Raw genomic sequence first — 17,657 nt, forward strand, 5'->3', positions numbered from 1 at the left:
TACACGGCATTAGATATGCCATCATAGCTGGATGCCATGCTGGCATTTCCTTGGGATGATACCCGTTTGTTTACGCCTTCACAATCCTACGGATCGCCTATTAAAATCGCTCCCTCCATGTCTCTCTGCATTCAGCAACTCGGGAACGGCTGAAATTTATAATATTTTGGAATCATATTCTTTTCGCGATTCTGTGATTTCCTTGCACGATGTACGACAAATGGACACCTGACGGTGAAACATCGTCAATCCATCCGTCTGCCTGTGATAACCAAACTGAAATTATATGCAGACCAATATATTTAATCCGACATTACAGTTGCGTGGCACTCAAACCAGACATCTAGCCATCTCTTTGTGCTCATTTGATCTCCCTTTTCATTCGCCTCGACCCATTTCCTGAGACCGGGAAGTCTTAACATCCTGATGGTCCAGTATCCTTGCTATTACCATTTTTTAGAGAGAAGAATCATGTTGTAAGTATGCGTATGTAGCTACAGAGTGACAGGGAAAGGCTTTTTGGTTATACGAGCTCGTGATGAAACGCAAGTACTCGTTTACTGCTTTTTTCTGGTATTTTTTCTCAATTTCTAGTTTTAGTACATGTTATAGGCCTACTTACTAATTCACACTGCATGATTGCATTAGTGTGAATGTCAAGGAGATATATTACTTATTTTTATGACTTAGAATGCTCTCTTTTTATGTTCTGTCCACAGCTTATAACCTTGCGTGATTGTACGTACCCACTTTGGAGGAAGACATTATATTAGAATTCTTTCTCAAAGGGAATTCGTGTGTTGAATGAAAATAGGATATCAGATTATGCAATATCAAAAGGAGAAAACTCACTGGATTGTCATATTGCTACATGCAAACGCACAAAGCTGCTGAAGTGATAGGTAAAGGACATGTAAGAATTCAGTAACACTTCCAACCATGTGATACCAGTAAGGGTGAATTTTCAATGCAGTGTTTATGAATAATGCGCCCTTCTTAACATCATGTGTCCCTAGGCATATAGATAGAGATACAAGTACCCCTGAAAAAATTTGTTTTTCACTGATAGTCTGAATTACGAACTTTATGGCTGTAATGTATGTTTATTAATAAATAGCTAAATAAATTTGTAATTTGCAATACAAAATGCATTTAAACATAAGTACGGTAGAAAGTAATTATTTTACATTACAAAATATTGCAAGCACACACGTGAAAATCCGTGATAATAAGATATACTATAATGTTCGCAAAAAGGTTTTCTGATAATCCCTCACACAGCTTAAATAAAGATTGAGGGCCATGAATGTCAATGGTGTAAAGTCATCAGCAGAGGATTCCTCTGATTCTTGGCCAACAACTGCAAATTAAAACACCTAAAGAGTAATTTATCATTTAACAACGCAATATTCCTTTTCAAGAAATGAACTAATTCTTTGTAATTTGACATGACCTTGTGCCCTCTAAGAAGCGACGCTGTGTGAAGTTACAGTGTTGTATTTTGTTTGAATGACGCATAATTGGGCAACACATTTTTCATTTTCGAAACTAAGCAGATTTAAATAAAATTTGGTCCAGAGGTGATTATATAGAAGTCTGTGGGAAATTTTTAATTTTGTGTAGAGTACGTGTAGTATAACAAACGAAGATTAAATCGGACTTTGTAAATTAACTTAAAAAGGATCACAGCACAAGCATTATTCCACAAAATAAAACATAGATCGAATTTAGGCTCAAAATTTATATTTTAAACATTCTTAGATATGATGGATATGCAGAAATTTGAAGGAAACAATTCATGGTCGATAATATCGAGGGTGTCCCAAAAAGATGTATACAGATTCGAAAATCCATTGTTCTAGCCGTTCGTCATCTGTATGGATATGAGGACATGTGGTATCAACAATACCATCGTGATGTCAGAGCATGTCTTGACAACACTATATCCGAACGATGGAGAGGACGCAGAGGATCTGTTGAGAACCCCCACGATTTCCAAATTTAACCCCGCCTGACGTTTTCTTGTTACGTTACTTGAAGGGCTCGATGTGCAGCACAAAACCAGGAACACGTCAAGAGCTCCAGCAAAAAATTGAATGTTCGTCCGCAACCGTCTCAGCAGCAACTTTGCTTATAGCCGTCAAAAGTGCTACGAAGGCAACGGCGATTATTTTGAACACCTGAACTAGATATGCTAATTCACCAAGTTCCAACTCTGACTTATGTCATGTTCAGAGTATTAAAATGTCTTTATTGTATTCATGGAATTTGTGCATACAACTTTTTTGGACACCCTGCATTAGTTTAGTTACTATATACAATAAAAGATGGGAAGAACATGTAAATAGAAATGCTGAAGAAATTTGGCTGAGAATAATAGTCCTATGTATTTGTTCCTATATTGTCCTTTTCTTCTTTTTGAAAAGAAATATGTAAAGAAGGCTTTCTGCTGGGTTGTTGTACCGTGTAGTGTGGTAGAATTTTAACAACATTTTAGAGGCGATCACCCTGACGATGGGGGCAGCAAGGACTTCTGAAATGTTGGTAAACTTCTACAAAACTGCACGGGACATCAACCCAGAAGACAGCCACCTTCTTACTCACCGCCGTGAAAACCTCAAATGCTGCTAAGAAATGTGTAATGTTCTGCCATTATAGACGTGACCGAGTTTATATTAGTTTTTCACACAACTGTCTAGTCGAAAGTTGCTTAAGAAATTTCATGTTAGTTTGGAACTTGAAGTTTATCAGTACCGTCAGAAATTAGAACCATCTGATTGTCCTGAGGGGCTTTCGACGCAGATAATATTTCCAGCAGCCATTTTGTGTGATTGAGATCCCTGTCGACTAGATCTTCCCTTTTTGTCTCCATAGGCTAATTTCAAGTCTGTAGAGATATCTTCGTCGCGTGTCGCGGCATAGTGTGTCGTGTAACTTACTCATATGCTTTTAGTTCGTGATAAGTTACATGTGTACGTCCTGCATATTCAATGAAATCTTCTCGGGCAATCAGCCCCATCATCAGGGTTCTGATGTCAGAACCCTGATGATGGGGACAGAATTGGTTCCCGAAACTTCGGTTTAGTACGATATCCAGTTGACGCGGCTGATTGCCCGAGAAGATTTTATTGATTGTACTCGCCGCGAAAGTCTCGAATCATATGTCATGCATATTGTCTTCCTGAACGCAGGGATTCTGAGCGCCTGCTATTTTCTTCACTGGTCGTGAAGGTGAGCGTAGCTCAATATCAGGTTTTAACCACAACGCTTTTCGAGAGCAACTTAGCAGCTAGCCGAATGTTTAATGAACGCACTCACTTTCTCTATCGCTTTCTGTTTCCATCGTGTGGTTATCCGTCGTCTGTGGCTGCTTCTGTGGGTGGTTCTGTTGATGTGTTTGGCGATGTTCATGTGTCGTTGAAGACGTCGGTGTAGTAGTGGAGGAAGTTGTTGCTGTGGCCTGCGCCCTCTGCTGGAGCAGTGTGATGACTAGACAACTGAGCAGCCATCCGCACTGGGCACTCAACATGGCACAACAACCTGCAACACACACACTGACTCGTTGACGTCTATCTCACAAAATTGAGTGAGGATTATCCATTTTTTTACCACTCACCCATTTATCCATCCATAAATTAGAACATCCGCCTATCCACCCAACACTTAGCCGCTCGTTCATCCGCCAACTCACCTACTCACCCGTTTATGTCAGTGTTAGATCTCCACCCAGTCGTTTACTTCACCCTCACGTTCGTCTGTTTATACGCGTAGCGAAAATGACCTCCATCCAGTGTCCATTCATTCATCCATTTATCCCTTATTACACGCTCCTACGCATCTATTAATCCACTCACCCGTTCAAACTTTCATGGTGTCCCATGGCGTAAAGTCGATACGTGTGCAGTGGTATTTACGAGAAAAAGCGAACTTCCGAAACCAGTGAATGAGCGTCCGATACTGTGAAACGTTAACGAGGGAAAGGTCATAAGTAGAAAAGACAGGCAACATTCCAACCACCACGAGTGTCCGTAGAATATCTCATCGAACGATCGTGTCATAAATGATATATAGAACAGTCAGACTTCGCGACTGTTATAATATCTCATTCCTTGTATTTCGTCTACCGACTAGGTGATATTTATGAGGGCAGAATAGAAATTACACTCATTGGAGAATCCAAATGAAACGAAGAGATTCATTTTAAAAAACAACAAATTTTCTTTACCTAGTGTTGGATAACTGATGACAAACTTTGCGGATCATTTGTGTTTGAACACCGCTTAACTGCTGAAATATACCGAAACCTCCTTGAAAAACTGCTGAAAGATGTATCACAAGCTGTGTGGTTTCAGTACGACGCTGCTCCAGAAATTTGTCAATACATTTGCGACAGATTTTAAGCCATCGGTTTTAAGGTTAATGGATCGCAAGTCTGTCCGCCGAGGCTGCCATATATGATTCCTTTGGATTATTAATTATTGAGGAATATGAGAAGCCTAGCTAATGAACCGAAATCGCGGAAGTCGGCCGGCATCTGTGATGCCGCAGAGCGCATCAGAAATGACGGTGCATGCTTTGCAGAGCCACCAGCTCTCCTTCAAAGAGAGACAGAACTCGACTGAGAGAAGGCGGTGGCCGCTTTGACCAGTGACTGCAATAAGTTACTGCTTCAGTAAAAGTTACTTTCTCTGTTTATTTTCACCAGCAACTTCAACATCTTATATCCCATTTTTCATGTACCTCATACATGCTACATGCCTACTTTGTTACTACGCACTTTATTTGCACGTAAATTTGTGTGTAATGCTCAAACCTATGCATTTTACTGGCGTTACATACACAATGAATACTTAATGCAAAACTGTAACTCGACTCTAAGGGATTTGAAGAAAGCAGGTCTAGCTTTTTCTGAGATTACTTTGTTTTGCATTAGTTAACATTACACAAAAACTGTTTGTTTTTTCTAAAGATAATAGGTAATATATAATTTACATTTACATGTAAAAGGCATAGATTCTTTCTTATTATGCGTTCCTTTAAGGAAGTGTGTGAAATTAACATATTAGTAACGTTAAATGACAGAGTATTTGAGATAAGACATTACCACTTTGGTTAATTGGCGATAGTGGTAGTGGATACTTTATCCTAAAAAAAGATGGAAGTGACACATTTCTCCAACATTTTATTAATTACCCACAAGTCCACAAGGCATCACGATACATAACATCACACTACACAAAAATATTGATCTACAAACTTGTAAGAAGTTTTCTATTTCGTTGAGTATTTAGACCTAAAGAAATACTTACAAAGAAAATAATTTATTATTCTGTGATGTGCGATATTTGTAGTGAGAATAAATACGCGACAATAGACATGTATCTGCAACAAATCGTTTTGAAGCTAATGATGTGTGGGGATTAGCAAACAACTGAACTGAAAAACATCGTACGCCAATGAAGTACATCTTTTCACTCTTACTAACTGAGTGCGTTGCTTTCGTCCATGTGGAAACTTTGTAAAAATGAACCAGCGTAAATTACCATTATCGTCGGCCGGAACTGCAGGCCTAGAGCGCAGGAGTTTTAGCGGTTTTTCATCGCGATGCCATCCTGTTACGTCTCTCTCTACCACGAGCAGAAAACACTAATTCTTTAATCATTGTCTGAAACAGGACACAAAATTTTGTCTAGAGGTTCTCATGGCGGTGAGTCTGAAGGTGGCTGTCTTGTGGGTCGTAGCGCCGTGTAGTCTGTTACAAATTCACCATTATTTCAGAGGTCCTTTCTGCCTCCGTGATCAGGGCGAATCGCCCTGATGATGGATGCTATCTTAGGTCACAACATATTTAAAAATAAATGGGTAATGATTAAAAGTTGACGGTGAGTGAAGTCGCCATGCAATTGTTTGCAACAGCGCATGTTGTCTCCATACGTTGTTTATATGAGATTAAACTAATTATTCTTCTGAATTTGGTGCATTTCTACAAAGGAGAACTGGAAGAAAGGGGTATTTAGTTTCATGTAAATAAAAAACTGCAGTTCATTTGTATCGATTTATAAATTATACCTGCTTTAATTTCAGTTCCATAGAGAAATAAGGTAGCTATAATATTAGATAATTACTGAAAAAATAGAGAAGAAGCGAGACATTCAAATGTCTGGAAGGGATAAAGTGAACACAAATTTGATGTTGAAGATAAGTGGTAATGAATGTTTAAGTTAGATTCTAGGGTATAAAATACTAAAATTCCTTGATCAGCACAGATTTTTTCCCACCAGGCATAGTTTAGAATGTTCAGCCGTAGTTAAATTCTGAAATCAAGATGTCAGTTGCTGAGCGTAAAATTCCTAATATTGCCTAATCATGTAGTTGTTATAATAACGAAGTTATTGTAATAATTTAATATCTAGTGTCAAGTAATAAATACTCGTGTGTGACAAAAATGAAATAACGAAAACATTAATCCATTTTCATAACGTTGACTTAGTTGTAACAGGTGGCTTAGACGAATAAATTTAATTTGGCGCTGCCTAACCCATGAGACCACATTCATAACAGTTAATTGCTCAGCATTCCGTTAGCTTCCCCACTCTTGAAAGTGCGAAGTTTAATTTTCGTGGAATGACTGAATCCTGCCTCGTACTAAACTGTAAGAATGTCTGTGTTCTTATCCTTACGGCTTGTGCGCATTTAATGCGGTTAAAAGTTGGCGCCGTGACCCTATTCTGTCGTTTCCCTCCATCTTTGTTAAACAGCTTTCTCATATTATGGAACTTATTTAGAACAACTTTCGTTACGGACGTAACTTTCTCTCAGAAAGCGGCCGTAAATTTTGAGGAGGGACACCAACATCTGAAGTGGAGTGAAGTGGTTAACATTTGTGCTTCAGATTCTAGAGTTTCCAAGGTCATATCTCGGCTCGGAGACCGGCTATCCTGACTAAGATTTTTCTTAGTTTTGCCCAATCCCTCCAAGTAAATATAATAATATATTAAATAAGTCACGACCATGTAAGATTTGAGGTTTTCACAGCGGTGAGTATGAAGGTTTCTGTCTTCTGGGTTGTTGCGCTGTGCAGTCTGGTCGATGATAACCAACGTTTCAGAGGTCATACTACCTCCATCATCAGGGCGATGAGTATGAAGAATTCTGTCTTCTGGGTTGTTGCGCTGTGTAGTCTGGTAGATGTTTACCAACGTTTCAGAGGTCATACTGCCTCCGTCATCAGGGCGATGGGTATGAAGATTTCCGTCTTCTGGGTTGTTGCGCTGTGTAGTCTGGTCGATGTTTACCAACGTTTCAGAGGTCATACTGCCTCCGTCATCAGGGCGATGAGTATGAAGATGTCTGTCTTCTGGGTTGTTGCGCTGTGTAGTCTGGTAGATGTTTACCAACGTTTCAGAGGTCATACTGCCTCCGTCATCAGGGCGATGGGTATGAAGATTTCCGTCTTCTGGGTTGTTGCGCCGTGTAGTATGGTAGATGTTTACCAACGTTTCAGAGGTCATACTGCCTCCGTCATCAGGGCGATGAGTATGAAGATGTCTGTCTTCTGGGTTGTTGCGCTGTGTAGTCTGGTAGATGTTTACCAACGTTTCAGAGGTCATACTGCCTCCGTCATCAGGGCGATGGGTATGAAGATTTCCGTCTTCTGGGTTGTTGCGCCGTGTAGTCTGGTCGATGTTTACCAACGTTTCAGAGGTCATACTGCCTCCGTCATCAGGGCGATGAATAACATGGTTAACATCGACCAGACTACACCGCGCAACAACCCAGAAGACAGAAATCTGCAAGTCACGACCACTTTCTTCTGTGACATTTCACTATCATAATTTGCCCTACCATTCGTCGCTATGTGCTCTGAGCTACTGACAGTCACAAATAAATTAATGAATAACATTTGAAAGTATCTGTTAATTATTTACCTAGGAAATTAGATTTATGTGTTAACAGAACAATACGTTTTAACATCCCCAATATCAAAAACCGCCACTGGATACAGTTACGACCCAGTTCCTACTACTTCACATACTTACAATATGTTTATGAATGATCTGTCTTAATATCCGCCTCGCACATTATTCTTGATCTTGAAAGAAAACATTTTAAAAGTTTCCACATCAAAATTCTGTGTTTATTTCTTTCTCATTATGCAAACCCTCTATGACAACGTTAGACGACGCACTTTTTGCTGCGTAATCTCACAAATTTAAAAGTTGTTTGAGCCGTTTTAGGTCTGAACTAAATGAACTGAATCGGGTTTCTCTTCGATGTTCAGGTTGATTTAACTTTTGGGGGTGAACACAAACACGAAGAGGAGTAACGAAGAAAATCTCGTACAATGCAGAAAGTACTTGGTTTAGATATAAAAAAAACATAAAATTAATTTCGGGGTCTGTACTTGAACATGGCGTTAAACCATAATCATCAACAAAGTCATAACTTAACCACATGCAATTAAAATTCTGCAAATTGTTTTCAATTTAAATGTCTGTGAACGTATAAAGTTACTGCATACTAAGGGTCTCTGTGAAGTCTAATAGAAAATATAAACAAATAATTATTCAACACGGTTATAACCAGAAAATCAAATAGGGATATCATTTGGTTTCCATGTTGGTTTTGTTAAAGAATGAAAGTGGTGTGACTCAAATAATACGACATTGATCTGACACCAAGTTTCACGGAAACTCCCTACTTATAACTGATCCGAAGTTGGTTCGGATTACAAAATGATGGCATAGAGACTTGTAAATTCAGGTGACTGTTTAAAAACTCTTTACCCGTCTGTGTAATTTATTTAAGTCTGTACACATTCTGCGTTTTTGGTAAATTATAATTTATAAATTATGAGACACTAAAAAATCCGATCTCTTTCTTCACTGCGTTTCATAATCAATGAAGTAGTCTCCAGCGCAACCTGGTGGTGACGTCAGGCGGGCATCTAATTTCCTTCCTAATTTATTTTCCCTTCCCGTCTGCGTCGTCTTACAACGTAAGACTCCAGTCGCCCTTAAGATTTAATATTTCCTTCATAAAATCCGCCCATTTCACGTTGTAAAAGCAAGGCACGATTATTCTATTCGACTCCATAGCGAAAATTAGTGAATCGTCCCTTTCCCGTTCCCCGCTCTCTCCATGTATGTGTTCAACTTTACAATGAAGATTTATTGTTGCATACATATATATGACACGTTTGGGAGCAATAATGCGATTGTAACGAGTATTAATCGACAATCAATACTTGTTTCCGAGTATTGAGAAAATGGTTCACTTCGCCCTCTGTTCAACATTGTCTTAAAACAGAGCATTCGTATTCTAGATAATTTATTATTCACAGAGAGAGGCTGAACGGTTATGATAATGATCTTAGTTAATTCAGAACTAATTACTAAAAAGAGATAGGTAACGATACGAGAGAGACAAGCAGATTAGAGATAAAAGTAAAGGCTAAGGCGATGAGAATCTACGTAAAAGGAATTGAAAACATGAAGTGGAGAAAGTCGTTTGTGTCAGATGCTGCGACCGGGAATCTGAGTTCTTTAAAGCAGACGGTTCTCGTAATTTTCCTGTCGAAACGATCTAAGCTACATTAGCCATTTGAATATAATCTTGAAAATGCTACACTCCGGCACCAAGACTCACAGCCTCATTAACGTTTTGAGTGATACTTTCACATCATACCTCTAGCTGGCGCTTACTGCTTACTTCATAACATTCGCGCTCAATCCTTGCTTGTAATAAATTACATTCACAATGAGAATATTCACAGGCTGCTTTTTATACTCAGTATTGTTCAGATGATTAAATTAAGAAAAGTCATTTGTCTGAGACACGTGTTTGGAGAAAAGCTTAATGTATGAATCAGTCCTAAAGGTTTTCATCGATGGTGTATTACAATCTCTATTAACGAGCTTCTGAAATCTGGATTCTTGGGTGTTTGGACCTTGTACATAGTTTGATGTTACAAAACACACAACGGTTCGAGGACAGGATCTGTCCTCGACTTCAGGTGCAGTGAATGGGGCATCTACTCTGTGGGGTCCGTTAAAATGGTCACTGGTCCAGTGATAATTAGTCTCGGAACGTTGTTTTTAAAATACCAGACGATGGAAAAAGTCCAAAAACTCAGTATTCCAAATTGCTTAGTGCATTGCCAATAAATTTTTGTCAAGGGAATAAACAGTTGACAGTATTAAAACGCATCTTGTAGGGTATTTTGGTATTGACAAGAAAAGAGTGGCTCAGGTTAGAGCACAGTAGCTTACTCTATTGAACACGGTGACGGAGGTTTACGTTCAGTAAAAGCAGTGACGTTTTTTGAAAATCTATGTTACTGTCAGTTTTTCAGTAAAGACCCCCCCAGCCATGGAATTATATACTTACGTCTTGCATATCTGTAAGATACAAACTACTGTCATATCCATACGTAGGCTAGCTACTAGTAACTGCTCTGCGGTACACGATTATGGCTGCGAAATAAGAAGTACGTGCAAAATTTTGCTTTTAAAAATATTTAGTTCTTCCTTTTGTATCTTTGTACCTTTTATCAGGTGCCTTTTACAAAGTTCATTCGAAGATGTCAGGCAGTTTATTGTTTCTGTCGATCTTGTTTTTGTATTATCAACGTTTGTAATTCTTACTCGCCATTGTCGAAAAGAAGCTACCCACTAAGTCAACATTCCGTTCCTAAATACTACTACGAAGATTACTGAAAGTTTTAGCAGTAAGGATTATCTACACGTCAGTAAAACACTTATGTTTACAAAATATACCTTTTAAAACGCAACCCAACAACACCACTCCGGTACGTGTTGAAACAAAATCAGGTCCACCCCATGTAATAGACTCTCCCAACTTCCCTCGTGTCACTCTAGTCAAGGTCACCCTGGTTGCTAGCCCGATGCTAACGCCAGTTGCGCAAAAGCTGTGCAGGTGTGCGAAGTAAGTGGATTCTCGGGCAGAACGTGTGTTCATTCTGGAACATTACTTGGAATCGAAAACCGATTGCAGATGTTCGTGAATCATTTAACAACGTGTATTTTGCAAAGGAAGAAAGGAGTAAGAGAAATCACCGATTGGTATCAAAATTTCGGAACATGGAAATTGTCTGTGATAACAATTCAATGTTTCCATTCGTTTTGTAGTTCTGTGCTTGAAAGTGTTTGTGTGTGGTAGATAGGCTTGTGTTTTAAATGGAGTGCTCTGTACAAAACGCTTCTACTATGAAATAGGATCCAAAGAACAACCTGTTAATGATGATTAGGAACACAATTGATATTTATTGTGAGAGCAAAACAAAAGTATAAGTAAATACAGTCTGGCGGTGGAATAGTCAGTTAATTTATGTTAAAGCAAGTGACAGACATAGTTATTACTAGATATAGCTGTCTTTTTCGTTGTAGTGTAGTGTATCCTGGTAGAAGTTTAACGTTTCGGAAGTCCTTGCTGCCTCCATCATCAGAGAGATCCCCAAGAGTGTAATTCTTATGTAATTATTATGGTATAGTTTAGCTAGGAGTTTAGTAAATCGGTTCTCTAGATGACGAAAAGAAACCAAAATCTTTGTGAAGAAGTGAATCTGGCAGTTCGGTGTGTAACCAGTCTCTCTACTTCCAACATTTATAATAAACGTGAATCATCAGGCAGTATCACACCAACTTCAATCGCGACGTGAGTTTTTCAAGGTCCATAGCAGAGACAAAGTAAACACGGCATCTGATTAAGGTAAGGAAATTTGTCAATATAGACAAGGAAATTGTTTTATAAAGAGTAAGTTTCGAGACGACGAACAAGCGAGAGTTGTTTACTGCTTTACTGTATTCTTCCCTGTTGATGGTTGGTGGAACAGGAAGAAGAAGAAGATCAAGGATCCAAGTATTTTCCTGGACCATTACATCCCACAGCGCGTCTAAATTTTCCACATCACCTGGGACAGAGTAGTTTCGGAACTGTAGGGCAGTCGAGAGTTCCTGAAGCTCATTTTACCATCAAACACTATCCCATGAGATGCCCCCAGGGCTGTCCAATTTACCGCGCTGTTCAAACTGACGTGTAGTAAGTAAACACAGAAAATAGACTATGCTGTGGGTTCGATAAAAGATGTTTCAAGCAGGATAAATTCTGTCTCGGAAATGCTGTGTTTCTATGGCCTTGGAAAGTAACCATTGTTCTAAGCCCTAGCAGTAAAATTCTCCGTGGTAAATTCTGATTTTACTTCAGTTTTTCTAGCATACAGCATTAAATTCTGTGGAAGTCGGCCCAATTAATTTAAGAAAATCGCTAAAATAGGATGTTTGAACGTTCAAGGAAAAGAGGTCAGATGTAACGAAGCAGAATTTTCATGAATGTTTTGGTTGTCTCTTGCAAGTGATCAGTTCTACACCGTCATCTTTTTTACTGTAATAAGGCAACGTTTTGGCCTTATCTGGTGTTGCAGCAGCTATAAGAACCAGGACTTTGAAACTTATAGAATTGTAATAGGTGTTGTATGAGAGTTCGTCTTTGAAGGATACACTGTAAAGTATTTAACTTCTGGTGCCAGTATTATATTTTTACAGGATAATATATTTTATTACCTTTGTAAATTTGACCTGCAGTAAATGCTTAATATGACGACGCTGACGAAAGGAGTTCGTATTCAGTTTGCGTTTCTACCTTGAACTGAACACAGAGCAGAGAAAATCCTTGTGTCTGTTCAAATGTTTCTTCTCCAAAAACGCTTAATTGATTCTGATTACGTTTTATGTAGGAGATTTACAAAGAAATTGGTTAGTTTCTGTCTAATAATAATGAAATGGTTCCCTATGATCAGATTTATCATTTCAGGTCCACCAAATGACGCAGAGAGATCGTTTCCTAAACGTTGTGTTTTATTGTAGGTAAATCCACGAAGAAAATAAATCCAAAATAAACTTGCAGTAAAATGATGTGTTTTGACAGACACAGCGTATCATAATAATATGTGCTGCTGCTTTTTATTTATTGTAATATGAACACAAACTTCCTTTCTTTATTGCTCCATTACGTAATCAAGTCCGTGGTTTCGACGATGTTTAGTTTTATTTTTTATATCTTTAAGAAACTGCCCTGAAACAACGTATTACATTGACTGATTTCGAAAATGTAGGTGTTTTAAATTTCTTTTATTCTTCAAAGCTGTAACGAAAGGCTTTGTATATAAAATCATCTAAGACATTTTTCTTCATTTACATAACATTAAATGTATCATTCATTTTTATCATTCTACGGATGTTTTCTTCCGTTTTACAATACTAGTTTCCTCCACAGTACGTCTCTGACGTCATTGCTCCATCAACTGTGTTTTGTTTCACTGAGTTTGCGTCCTCCACAAAACGTGTCCAATTTTAATATGCCAGCTCCTGTCGTATGTTCCCTTTACCAGAGTTTTTTTAGAAAATGTGTCTGATTTTATCTAGTAATTCAGTTACTATTTTTTTACGAATTTGCAACTCAAAATACGAACGGTTATCGAGTTTACACGTTTTGATCAGTGATTTTCATGTCGGTTCCTCATCAAGGAATTAATTGTTATTTATCCAGCAGTTTGGGATTCAGCTTACAATGAAGCCATTATTGCATTCCCTTGTAGCTTGCGTCTTCTTATTTGTAGTAATAGAATTTAAAATTACTGGACAGTTTTTATGAAGTTTGGTTGAGTTATGTCATTGGTGACGACGTAGCCTTTGTACATTTTAATTATTTATAAGGAATGATGAGATTAGGTATAAAATTATAACTATAATTTTACGTGTTGTTTTATATGGGAATGAAACTTCATCCTGTTTAAGCTTAGAGGGATGAATTTACAGAAAATGTATCATGTAGGCGTACTTATTGTGATTTTCAAATTAAAGACGATGAGATGGGAGGGGAATGTAGTGCGCATGGCGGTTGTGATAAATGCGCACATAATTTTGCCATGAAAGCCTGAGTGGAAGACACCGCTCTGAATATTTTGGCATAAAAGTGTGGTTGATTATGAAATTGTTTTTGGATAAATAGGTTTAGAGCTAAAAGGTACGTGTTTAACGCAAATATCAATGCAAATTACGTTCCAAGCGGACAATTTTCTGCAAGATATTCTGGTGCCTTGTTTGAGATGAATAACGTAATTAGTGAACAGATTTTTTACAGTGCGTGGTGAGTCACAAACGTAACACAATTTAGCGAGGAACTCGCGTTTAGATACTAACAAAATCGTATGTGTGACGTGACGGAATAATGCAGTTATAGAGCAACCAGACGTGTTTTTATGTCATATTTTGTATATTGTACTCGTATTTAAAGCGATCCGTGACGCATTTTGACAAAAAGACGGGTATTCAGGTTGGATGCTAAGAAAGATTAAGTTCAAAGTAGTGACGTGAATTCTGAAATGAATGTCAACTTCGCTGAAGAGAAAAGACACGAGAAGAGACGTCAACTTTGTAATAAAGTCGTCTTTATCTTTAAATGACGTTCTGAGAAAGACGCTGTTTATTAGGTTACATCCGTCCATAAAACTTACACAAGGAAATAATTCATATTATCTTTAACCAGGGCAACCAAAGCTAACCTAACCTAGGGCAGAATGTTCTTACTGACGCACAACGCAACTACTACATTGCTCTAGACGCCATGTTTGGGTATTTTTTTTAGTTTCAGGAGATAATGTACAAGACCCTTCGAGTTCCTTGTGCAGAAGAATAAACTTTGAACCAATAAGGGTCACAATCATATTAGATAAACATCTTTCAGCGTATATCCGAACAGTAAATTCCATCTAAACCTATTTCATAGGTTCACGACATAATTGACAGAACAGAAAAGTAACTGGACCGCCACGAACATCTCTTTGCAAGTTTAGAAATGACGAAGCTTTTAATAAAGTTTGTAAGTGATCATTCTAAATGTGGAGTGTAGCCAGGAGTGAAGTTTTGTTTAAGAACTGAATATAAATATCGTTTTAAAATGATTATTTCGCAGTCGGGTGACTGAAAACTAATTGAAATGTAAATTGTCTCATCCAGAGAAACTATAGCATCTCGCGGCATTTTTCTTGTGACATATTAATTTAGTTGCCTTAACAGAAATGACAGACAGCGGCAAATTCACAATATGAATATGCACGAAGGAATTATTCGCCATTCGTCTTGAAAACAACTCGATGCCAAATTGTCTTTTACTTCATGTAAGATTTTAGATGATTCTTTTGAAATTGCTGTAGCTACACGTTATTGTTCAACTGTTTTTCTCCGCTGTCGAAGTCTTAGGACTCTTTTGTTTTAGAATTAAATTTTTTTCATGGTTCCCTTCATCAGAGACGACTGTTGTAAATCGTATGCCTTTATGATTCTGAGAGATATTTGTCGTAACGAATAAAGAAAGAGTAAAATAACTTGGTATAAGCCCCTTATTTCGGCAAATTTTCTGCCAGTTCGTCAGCATGATAATATTCCGATTTAATTTTGTTGCTTACATATACGTACTTTTAAAATATGACAGGCTGATAATCATTCAGTTGAAAAATATCGTTAAATAACCCAAACATCAGCGAAAACACAGAAATTCGCCTCGTGGTAGCCCTGCTGTGATAAAGAAAGAAGCCTATCCAAGGCCGACATTTGAACTGTGCCTTCCGGATGTAATTCAGAAGCGTTAAAGTTGTAAAGTTGTACCAACCGCGTTTGTCTTTGAAATTAGTAACGCACGCACACGATAATGAACTGCTTTATCTCCGATGTAGTAATTTGTTATTGCGAAACAGCCACGACTTTTCGGGTTGCCGCCGTAAATACGGTGACGAGTGAGCGCTAACAGCGCTCGATCGATCGCCTGGGCGAAGCTCAGCGCCAAGTCTACATGTGGCCCGATTTGTTCAGAAGCGAACAGCGAACTTTCATCTCAGGATATCATTTTAATACAGTCTAGGCAACACGGAGTTTTCCTCCGGGGGCTTCCCCGGTTTCTCCGTGGCATCCCAACAATTACTCCATTCACACACGGAAGAAGGCAATGGCAAACCACTTCTGGATCATCTGCCAAAAACGTATATGAACAGGTCCCAGTCCGAGAAAAGGATGGAAGGATCCTGTTCATATGGACCTGTCGTCAGACAGAAGACTAAATAGATAAAATAAATAAAATGTTGATTGTGGTATCTGTTTCTTCGCAGAGAAATTTTGTAAGTTGATAGCTGTCTTCCGGGTTGTAGCACCATGTGGTCTGGTAGAAGTTTACCGACGTTTCAGAGGTCCTTGCTGCTTCCATCATCAGGGCAAAGAGTCGCCCTGATGACACGGCGCTGCAACCTAGAAGACAGCCAGCTTCAGACTCACCGCCGTGAAACTCTCAAATCCTTCAATTCCGTACGTTGTTCAATGTCGACGTATTAACTACATATGTTATTCTGCAACAGTTTAGATGAGAGAATGATCATAGATGGATTAGGTTGTTAATACGAGTTTAGAGTACAATAGCAGCATTGGTTCACAGGGAGAATCCTTAGTTTTAACAGACAGTTTTCCATAGGAATTCGAACCGGGAACCTCTAGAATACAAGTTTCACTGCTTGAATAAGTCTGTTCAATTTTTATCCGCCATTCGGTTCGTTCACAGGAAAATATCTTGATTTGTTTGAGATTGTGGAGAAAATGTCTTAAATGAAAAGCCCATGAAATTATTTGAGCCAAATGGGCATGATTTAGACAAGCACTGCAGGATATAGACAAGGAGGTTGCAGAACCTTGACAGGTAAAACCTTTCCGAAAATATCGAAACGAAGTAGTGACAAGTCAGCTATGGAAGGAATTGCATAATAAACAGCAGGGAGCGCATTGGGATTCGATTCTCGGCAGGGGCAGATATTTGTGTCTTCGCCGTCAATTTCCCCCAACCTCGCATCCAAGGAACTGCGTGGGATAAAGCGGCCGGAGAGTGGAGCTGACCACCCGCCTGAAAATAGTGCAGAGATTAAGAGTGCGTGAAGAAATTGATCCGTTCTTTAAGGGACGGCCCTCAATCCTCAAGTTGCGTTTAAAATTATGCAGATTTTATTAAGATTCTGCTGTTATGAAAATTGATAAAAACCTGGAAAGCATATGGTACAGCCTTAATTGAAGGAAATCTGCTGTGTAATGATTTAATAAACGACACAAAAATCCGTCCGTGCAACTGTCATTATTTGGTTTTACCAATTCATTCATTTGTTGAATTGCGTGTTTTGTTCTTTGTGGTCTTGTGCTGAGGTTTTGTTGACTGACGAAACAATATCGGTATTGAAAAAGTTGTCAATCATTTTTTAACAAATGCATTTTGTTTAAGTATTTTAATTTTTAATTAATAGTAATCAGTGGTTAATTAATGTGTAATCAATCTTTACTTTGCAATGTAATTTTTATATTAATATTGTTTCGTCAGTCAACATAAGACCACCTGTAGGTGGTCCATTTCGAACCGAAACATGTAGTGAATTGGTAAAATTAAATACATTTATGTGACGGACTGTTGTCTCATTATATGCTATACTGAAGCAAACTGACGAATGATTCAGCTTTCGTTTAGTGGGTATTATAAAATCTGTATTATGGCGAGTTTGCGTAATTGAATTATTTGCTTAACTACTTTACGTTTATTTCTTCGTGTGGTGAATT

General features: G+C 38.3%; 1 protein-coding gene and 1 long non-coding RNA gene across 6 annotated transcripts in view; one reads left to right on the forward strand and one right to left on the reverse strand.

Moving 5' to 3' along the window:
- The window catches only part of LOC110839945 (uncharacterized), a 197,469-nt gene that overhangs the window by 46,917 nt on the left and 132,895 nt on the right, over positions 1–17,657 (reverse strand). For 3 of the 5 annotated variants that reach the window (XM_087351132.1, XM_087351129.1, XM_087351133.1), the window contains exon 2: positions 3,319–3,540. In XM_087351132.1, the coding sequence (XP_087207258.1) occupies positions 3,319–3,529 (211 nt within the window). In that variant the 5' untranslated portion in view covers positions 3,530–3,540. Of the gene's footprint in view, positions 1–3,318; positions 3,541–4,225; positions 4,417–10,778; positions 10,843–17,657 lie in introns of those variants that run through there. The other 2 variants (XM_087351130.1, XM_087351131.1) reach the window with 2 other exon arrangements.
- LOC110826498 (uncharacterized) overlaps positions 10,900–17,657 on the forward strand; it is a 424,262-nt gene continuing 417,504 nt past the window's right edge. The window contains exon 1 of the long non-coding RNA XR_015535742.1: positions 10,900–11,730. This is a non-coding gene — a long non-coding RNA (uncharacterized LOC110826498). The remainder of the gene's footprint in view (positions 11,731–17,657) is intronic.

Source organism: Zootermopsis nevadensis, unplaced genomic scaffold (assembly GCF_977971745.1).
Source record: "Zootermopsis nevadensis isolate Lab colony 2312 unplaced genomic scaffold, Znev_1.0 Znev_ptg000018l, whole genome shotgun sequence".
Lineage (NCBI taxonomy): Eukaryota > Metazoa > Arthropoda > Insecta > Blattodea > Termopsidae > Zootermopsis > Zootermopsis nevadensis.